Source organism: Sciurus vulgaris, assembly GCF_902686455.1.
Source record: "Sciurus vulgaris genome assembly, chromosome: 11".
Lineage (NCBI taxonomy): Eukaryota > Metazoa > Chordata > Mammalia > Rodentia > Sciuridae > Sciurus > Sciurus vulgaris.
The window spans coordinates 18,822,522-18,832,137 of NC_136472.1; the positions used below are offsets into that span (position 1 = coordinate 18,822,522).

At 32.9% G+C, this 9,616-nt stretch overlaps 1 protein-coding gene across 1 annotated transcript; it reads left to right on the plus strand.

The window, feature by feature from the left end:
- Nucleotides 1–7,265: 7,265 nt before the first annotated feature.
- Nucleotides 7,266–8,202, plus strand: LOC306638418 (olfactory receptor 10AG1-like; the record flags this gene model as incomplete). Its single annotated transcript, XM_079101710.1, is given in 2 exon segments — nucleotides 7,266–7,733; nucleotides 7,735–8,202. Coding segments are annotated over 2 exon segments (936 nt in total).
- Between the last annotated feature and the right edge of the window lie 1,414 nt (nucleotides 8,203–9,616).

Below are 9,616 nucleotides of genomic sequence, written 5' to 3' on the forward strand. Positions count from 1 at the left end.
TCTCACTACTATGTGTAATCTATAAAAGTGAACTTAGCAGCAGACGTAGAATGGAGGGTGTGAGGGTAGAGTGGAGGGATTGCAGAGATGCTCATCAGAGCAGCGAAAATGACCGGGAGGAGGAGCAGGCTGAAGTGATCTGCAGCTGCACTTCATGTTGAGTGTAGACACCAAAATTATATAGCTTGATGACTATACTTTATTTTTAATTAATTTAAAATGATATGTAAACCCAGAAGTTTACACATTAATGGGGGTACCATGTAGTGTTTTGATGCGTTCATAAATCATGTACTTTTACATCATGATTAATGTATCTATATCCAAAAGCTTTCATCATCTCTTTTTTGGAATAACTTGAAAATTGCGTTTTTCTAGGGTTTTGAATGATGGAGTACAGTATTGCTATCTCTAGTCACTCTGATGTTCAATAGCGCAGCAGAATTCTTTCTCATATGTAACTGGGAACCCGTTGATAAAACTTTCCCTTTCTCTCATAACCCCCTGCTCTCCCTGCTTCTCCTAACCAGAAATGTACTTTGAATGTATGTGAGATTAACTTTGTTAAGATTCGACATGTGAGTGAGATCATGTGGTACCTGATCTGTTCTTGGCTTTCCTCACTTCACATAATGATCTCCAAATATATCCACACTGTCGTAAATGACATGATTCTATTCTTTTAGTGTCTGTCCGTTGTATGTATGCCAATATTTTGGTTACTCAACTGTCAGTTGATAGACAGTATTATGGTTTGTATTTCTTGACTGTTGCGAATAGTACCACAATGGATATATTAATGCAGATTTATTCAACATTCTGGTTTCTTTTCCTCTGAATATTTACTCAGAAAAGGGACTGTTAGATCCCATGGTAGTTCTATTTTTAATTTTTTGAGGAAGTCCCATACACTTTTTCATAGTGTCTGCACTGATTTACAGTCTCACCAACAGTGTGCAATTATTCCCTAATCTCTACATCCTCACCAACAATTGTGTTCTTTTGTCTTGTTGATCACAATCCTTTCTGTCAAGGTGAGGTGATGTTTTGGTTTGCATTTCTGACAGGATAAGTGAGGCTGTATATTTTGTCCCATACTTGTGAATCATTTGTCTGCTTTTGAGAAACATCTATTCAACTCTTTTGCTCATTTTTAATTGGGATATTTGTCATTTTTGCTATTGAGTTTTTGGAGTTTCATACATATTCTTTTTACCCAGAGCCAGGAAACAAAGAAAATTAGACTTTTGTAGTCTACACCAATTCATCAAAAATTGGCAATCAATTTTGTATTTTGATGTATGTTGCAGTCATATAGTTTTTACACTTTCATATTTCTTTGCTTTTTGTTCATTTACTCTGTATTATGTTAGTGTCATTTTCCGATGTGATTGATATGCAGGTAATCCATTCACTCTCATTTCTGTGTAACACTCCATTATAAAGGTATCTTAATGTTATTTATTTAACATAAAGCTAAAGTCAGCACAATATGGCACATGCAATTTTTGCAACTCAAAGAAAGAAGTTATTAATATGCTTTCTATTTCTGTTTATATGACAGAGGGATAAATGTGAGTGACCGTGATAAAGTTCAGGGCTGCAAATCCTAAGATACATCAGTTTGTTTTACCTGATTTTGATCCATAGCACTACAAGCACACAAACAAATATACACATGTAAATGCTCTTCATTGGAGAATTAATGAACAGATAAGTATCAAGGTAGGATGGTTACAGATGGTATTGCTCATTGCCCAATTTATAATAAGAAATAAAATGTACTGCTCAATCTATTCCATAAGGAGACAAAATATAGTATATTATGGGTAGATTGAGAGTTATCTGGGCAAAATTTAAAAAAGTAAATAAGCATATGCCGAAGAGCTGCTCTTAATCAGAAATTAAAATGTGTATGTCGAAGAAGTTCGTGGGATAGACAGAACTGTTGATACTTAAAGAACCCTTTTAAAAGAACAAATATCTTAAAAGCAAAAGGAATATCTATGTTGGTATAAGTGGTCTCACTTTAAGCAATTTAAGCAATTTAAATATCAAAATATTTAAGCCTTACAGTGAGGAAAAAAAAACAACCCATTCAAGAAAGTTAAAAATGGACTCTTTTATCCTGATAGTGAGCTTTAATTCCTAATACAAACTCAAAATTATTATTTACAACTTTTGAGGGAAATATATGTTTTATTAAAGTAGCTCATATGTAATTCTGATTCTAGTAAATATAATTTGCAATGATGTAATTATAAAATACTGATATGAAGTTTTTTAGAGTAAAGAAACTGTACCAATTTTATTTTAAGTATAGAGAATAGTATAGACAACTTCATTTTAAGGAAACACTTTGAAAGAAATGTTTCATATATGCTTATTCAGTGTAGATTATATTTTAATTCATTATTTAAAGGAAAACAATCCATGAAGTTAACTTATAATCATTGAGGACTACAAGGAATACAGTAATATAAAAAAAAATTTTTTTTTAAATTTTTTTAATCACCAATCATTTCGCTGAGAGACACAGTTAAGATAATTCAAGTGCAAAAAATAATTAAGAGGTATCCCTGTCAACATTTAGCAGACTACACTGTGGTGGGTGGTAAGGATCAGACCAGGCCCACAGAGAGTGCAACACTTATCCAACTCACCCTAACATTATACAGTTCTGGCAGTTCCTACTGAGCTCTGTAAGGGAGGTAAGCCCTCCTCGGTCCCTTACTACATCTTAAGTAAACAAAGGTTAGTGTACAAAATGGATTCTCATCCCAGATAATCCAGAGTGATAAAGCAAAAGATCTAACCACAATGACAAATTATTTTGTCGTTGACAATATTCACATACAATTTGAATGTGAAATATCATGAAAGATCAAGAGCTACCTAAAATTATAATAAGATACTTGTGGCCTAGATTCAACAATTTCAGTTTAACAAGATAGTCTGACATACTTTCTTCAAAGGTATGACAAAATAAAAATGTCTTGAACTATGTAAAAGGGTTAATATTTATACAATGGATAAAATTCAGGTGAAAACAAAATATTCTCTATTAAATGAAATGCATAAAGTTTGGGGAAACACTACCACTTGAGGGGTTTAAATTACATCAAAACAAAAGGCACAACATAATTAAAGAATGTAACTTTAAAGTCCCTAAGAATTTTCAAAATCAAAGATTTTCACAGTAGATACAAATAAATCCAATACAACATTTAGAAGAATCAGGGTCATCAATAAACACTCTACTTGAAAATACAAAAAGGAAAGAGTGACAAACATTCACAAATGCAAAGAAAATATCAGAAAATAATGGTCAAAATGATACTGCATTTTAGTGGTTCATTCTGTGCTTCAACATAATTATTGGTGCAATAAAATACTTATAGGATGAAATTTTTCTTTAATTTCATTTTAGGGTTTAAGTTGTTAATATACAGGAAATACACAGAGAGATGAAGCTTAGGCAGCTTGCAATAGTTGGCTGAACTTGAATATTATTACATCATATGTTAAGCTTTTGGATTTTCCCAGAAAACAGGGGCTTAAATTTAAAATAGAAAAATTAAAGCATTAATAAAACATGAACATTAGCAAAACTTTTATTACCTTTGTTTAATAAAAACATAAATGTTAACCAAAGTGGAGTATAATTTTATTTGAGCATATTGACAAATTTTTGCTCTTTCTTCCTTGATTCTTTTGAGTGAAATAATATTTATTTCATTTTAGGTACTAAGAACTTCCTAACAAAATGTTGAGATTGTACAACATTAAGTTATATTTTGTTCATCAGTAAAAGTCATTGTAATAGTAAAATTATTTTTATTAAATATTGTTATTCACCTCAACAATACATGAAGATAAGTTTCTTGTCATTTCTTTCTCTTAAGATGGATAATTTAAGTAGTGTGTCTCTTACTTCAAATCATTTCCAGATAAAATACTGAGCACCATACAAAGTGGGCAAATTTTTTTTAGGATCAGTACTAAATTCAAGTAAAAAATAGTTATAGACCTTACCTCTCATATGATTTAGTGATAGTAAAATAAAAGTCTCATAGAAAGATCAGGCCAAAATTTAATACATTTGACTGAGAAGTGATTTGTATTTTGGATAGTAGAACAACAGAATAAAGAAAAGAATTTAATAAAATGTGAGAGAGAATAAAAATAAGAATATAAACAAAACTGTGAAGAAATCTCCTGAATATATCAAGTTGAGTTTGGGAATTTCTTAAATTTAAGAGATTCCTATAAGATTTCTCTCTCTCTTCCTACAATACCAGGTCAAAAAAAAGAAAAACACTTAAGAGAATATTTTTTCATGTTGCCTAAAACAGTGAATTATAGGCCTGCTAGATTGGCTGACTTCTTGGTTACCAGACATGTCTTGGTTAAAGCAACTTTTTGTAACTGCACTCATATTTATACTTGTTGTATTCTTATACATATGTGGGTTTCCTTGTATATTCAATCCTCTTTCTAAGCAATGAGCTTACTATGCCAAATCACAACAAGTACTTGCAAAGACCCTGCTTACTTTAATTAGTAAAGAAGAGGGAAATGTAGGGAACATTCCTCAAGCTTATTTGACAGCAGTTGCTGACCCCATGGTTTAAGAAAACCAAACAGTCTGGATGGAGAAACTGAGGAAATGGTAAAGACTCGCCATGGATTGTAAACCTTTGCAGTTACTGAGGCTGAGCTACAAGCTGAGGGGAAGCCTCAGCTTGCTGTGATGTGAGTTCACCCATGCTGCCTCACCTCATGCTGTGTGCTGGAGCTTGCACAGTCCTTTGTCTCAGACTTGCTTCCAGACAAAATCACTTAGGCATACTTGGTTTGTTTACATTAATATGATGTATAGCTTACCTCTAAGTTGTTTCTGTTATGTTTTAACAAGCATCTTAACATGAGTGGATAATGTGCCTCTATATTTCTTATACAATCATAAGTAAAATTAGATCTGTGCCTTCTAAGCCTGGTCTCCAATATCTATGTTTACTGGGGGACATTCCTGTCCTCACCTCAGCGGGACCTCCATTTCAAATAACTACAGTGAATAAACTTATAAGAAAATTAATAAGTAGCATTTATATAGACTTGTATAAATGCCATGCCTTCTTAAAGCTCTTTTACATATATTAGATAAGTAATTTAGATACTAGTCCTAATTCTGCATATAACTATTAGCCTGTTTCTTTGTTTTGTTTTGTTTTTTGTTTTTCTTTTGATTCATTGTACACAAATGGGGTACGACTTTTGTTCCTCTGGTTTTACATGAAGTAGAGTCACACCATTTTTGCAATCATACATGTACAAAAGGTAATGATGTTTGTCTCATTCTATTATCTTTCCTCCCTGCTGCCCACCCCTCATTTTTCTCTATACAATCCATCCTTTCCCCTATCCACATGGAATAGGGCTATTTGCATGAATCTCACAACATGAATCCTCCAATAAGAAGAGGAGCTATAATTCAATTCCAGTCCATCCTGGTAGGGCTCTGTTCCTTTTCCATGACTACCCTTATACTATGTTTGGAGGACAAGGTCCAAAGTTGCAGATTTGGAGGGATGATAGGTAAATCTGGGATTAGTGAAGAGCCAGAAACAGAAGACATCTTGGGTGCAATATCCAAAGTAGAATTCACTTCTAGAATTGTGTATATACTAAATGCTCCCTGAGAATTAAAGAATACCTCTTAAATATTTTATTTAATGAGTCAGATTTAACTTTTCATCATCCTGACTCAAAGGAAAAGAAAGAATGGAATAAAGTACCTATAGAGTAAGCCAATAACTCTATGAAATAAAATTATCTAAGCAATGTGACATCACCCTGGGAGCCAATGATATATTATCCTAATGCCCTATTTCTAAGATCTACACAATTTCAAGTATGGAAACATAACTAGATGACAATCACATTAAATTGGATCAGAGATATTTTGCCAATGTTATCTCAATAAATAAGTTACCTTAGAAATGTTAAATAACTTTTTCTTATATCACAGATAATAAACACTGGAGTTAGGATTCAAACACAAGTTCAATGAAAGAGATTTGCCTTAGCTTGCAATCATGAAACTTATCAGTAAGTGAAGAAATTGTCCATCATTATTGAGTTGAAATATGTTATTTCATATTGAGTTGAAATATGTTAGTTTTCAAAAAAACGAAAATAGAGTAGTTTGTAGAGTTTTCTGGTTTGTTTGTGGTTTTTGTTGTTTGTTTCTTTTGTTTTTAGAACAGCGGAGACTGTGAAGGACCCCCTACACATGGTGTTTAAGTTAGTGGCCAGTCTCTTTTTATCTAATGGACCACAAACTTACTCCCTATAACATACCTCTGACCACCTCGGTTTCTACCAGTTATTTTCTTGATTGATTCTATCTGGATCCATGTTCCCATACTAAGTAAAACTCAAAGTAGCTCCCACATGATAACCTATTGAAGGATACTTTTTCCTTTTGTCATAAAATATTTTCTGTAACTTCCTACAATTATGAACTACATGATAAAGGCATTTATTTTCAAATTAATTGATGGGAGGAAATTGAGTGTTGAAAAATAAACGTAAAAATGTACTCTATATTTCACAAAGGTAGAAGGAGGGATCATGAATATTTTCACAATAAGGAAATAATGTTTGAGGAAATAAATATGTATATGATTTAAATATTACACAATGATTTCATGTACAAAAACATAGCATGGTACCCCATTGATATGTACAATTGAAATGTTTTTATATAACTTAAAATGGTTTAAAGATAGGGTAGGAATTGTAGATTAATTAATGTGTGTTTGAGCCCTAGCACCACTAAAATAATAAATGATATTTATTAACAAATAACATTTAGTGTGGAAGAAAATAATCTATGATACAGAGCTGTTGAAACGTGCTTAAGAAAATACCAATTAAAACTGAGATACGATGGCAGGCCTGTGGATTCATCTTCAATGTGACCAATCCAAACTGTGACTGTGAATAGCTTGAAATATTCTAGACTGTTGACAGGAGACACTATGGGACGATTTTAAAGAAATTTCTGGGCAATGTGTGTAGTGATCGTACATAGGGTCTAAGGTAGGAAAAGGTGCAATGTGTTAGGAGTCACATTCTTACACTGCAAACAATCCCAGTGGCCTTGAGTATTGATCTGGATGACCAGATTCATTTAGAGAGCAGGCAACTATCCCTGAAGTTAAAGTGAGAAGCAACAGTTCAGTTTTTGCTTTCCACAGATGAAACACCAGGTAAAAACACCAGAAGGAAACCTAACTGCATGGACGGAATTCGTCCTTTGGGGGTTTGCTGATGTTCCCCATCTCCAGTGGTTTCTGTTTGGAATGTTCTTTGTCATCTACATGATCATCCTGCTGGGCAATGGAACTATATTGGTAATAACCAAAGTGGAACCTGCTCTCCACACCTCCATGTACTTTTTCCTTGGCAATTTTTCCTTTGTGGAGATCTGTTATGTTTCAGATTCTTTCCCCAGAATGCTCATGAATCTTGGGACCCAGAGAAGGATCATCTCTTTGGTTGCCTGTGCTACACAGATGTTCTGGGTTCTTGGTCTGGGAGCAGCAGAATGTTTCCTTCTGGCAGTGATGGCCTATGACTGCTATGTGGCCATTTGTAACCCTCTGCAGTATCCTCTAGTCATGACCCACAAGGTCTGTCTTCAGCTGGTGGCTGCCTCCTATCCAGGTAGGGTTGGCATTCCAGATTTTTTCTCTACCATTTTGTGCTTCCAGAGTAATCAACCACTTCTTCTGTGACATCCCCCCAGTACTTAAGCTGGCCTGTGGGGAAATGTTCACCAATGAGCTGATGGTCTACATGACTGCTCTGTTTGTATTGGCCCCATTTCTGTTCATTCTTATTTCCTATATCAAAATTATCTCTATAGTTCTTAAACTGCCATCAGCCACAAACAGGGCCAAAACCTTCTCCACCTGCTCATCTCATCTTACAGTGGTGCTGTTATTCTTCGGATCAGCCATTATTACATATTTAAGACCTGAAGCTAGTCATTCAGCAGAAACTGACAAAGTGCTTTCTCTTTTCTATACTATTGTGACTCCCATGTTTTACCCCATGATGTATAGCCTGAGGAACAAGAATGTCAAAAGGGCATTGAGAAAATTATTAGGTAGTTTACTTGAATCAATGTAAATTATATTTTCAGAACTTGTTTTTATGTGCATCTGTAATAAAATTCCCAGTGGTATGTATCTCTGGCTCTATGTCGTATATATCTCTTCAGTGATAACTATTTTAAAATTAAATTTTATTTTTGAAGTTCTGAAATGGTTCTGTCTGTTTTTTTTTTACACTTTGTTTTTTTATTTTTATTTTTTTAATTTTATTGTAAACAAATGGGATACATGTTGTTTCTCTGTACATGGCGTAAAGGCATACCATTTGTGTAATCATAAATTTACATAGAGTAATGTTGTTTGATGTCTTAAGCTGTATAGGTGATATATGTGTCAAAAAATTCCAGATCATTTCATTGATATTTATTTTTGTATGTGTGTGCAACTCTTATTCTTAACACACTATTGACAGCAAACATTTTAATTGAATTAGTAATATTACAGACTCTGTTTTATCACTTATTAAAAATCATGTTATTCACATCCATAGATCTGTGACAACCATTTTTAAAAAGAGATCAGAAATGGACATGAAATGAAGAACACACACAGTGACAAACACACATACACATTTATATTTTGACATAACATGACTGTTCAGAGAAAAACACTTGTTAGAGAAAAAAACATGTAGTTTCATAAATGATGTTGGTGAATATTATGACTAGCTTATGTATCTTTAAAAGTTAACATTACTATATGGTAATCACATAAAATAGTACATTTTATTAAAATGTACATATGTAATGTTGGAGAACTGGAAAAAGGAAGAAATCTGTGAATAACCCACAAGTATCTTTTTATTAAGTATTCAGGATATGTTGTTTTTCAAGGTAAAAATTCTCTTGGGGAGGTAAAAGATACAGTAGAATTGAGGAAGAGGATATAATACTTTATAAAAGCATGTATTTGATATAAATCACAGATATAGCACAATACTACTGCACCGTAGTTACTGAAAATGATGAATTAATATACAATTAATGTTCATTGTAGTGATCTCAAAATAAAATTTCCTCCTTTGTTTCTTTTATTTCACTGATATTTTAGAGTTTGTTACCCTTTATTGGTGTTATTTATGTAACAAATTAAAGTAAATGATGAATTCCATGCATGTAGTTAATAAAAAACTAAACAATGTCTTGACCTATTTTCTCATTCTATCGATATAACTAAACTCATTATTATTACTATATTCAAAGGTAACATATTTCTGAGAAATTTGACCTGTCACCAGATTTATGATTAAACAAGAATGTTATAATGTTTGCCCTTGCTATTAAAAGCATTTGTCTTTAGGTGAATAATATTTGTTCTTATTACAGTTAATGGAGATACCTAACACAGTGGAGAGAAAATGCAGTAGTACTTTCTGACTAGAAGAATATACCCAGAATATGTGATAACAACTCAAATGACATGTCTAGGAA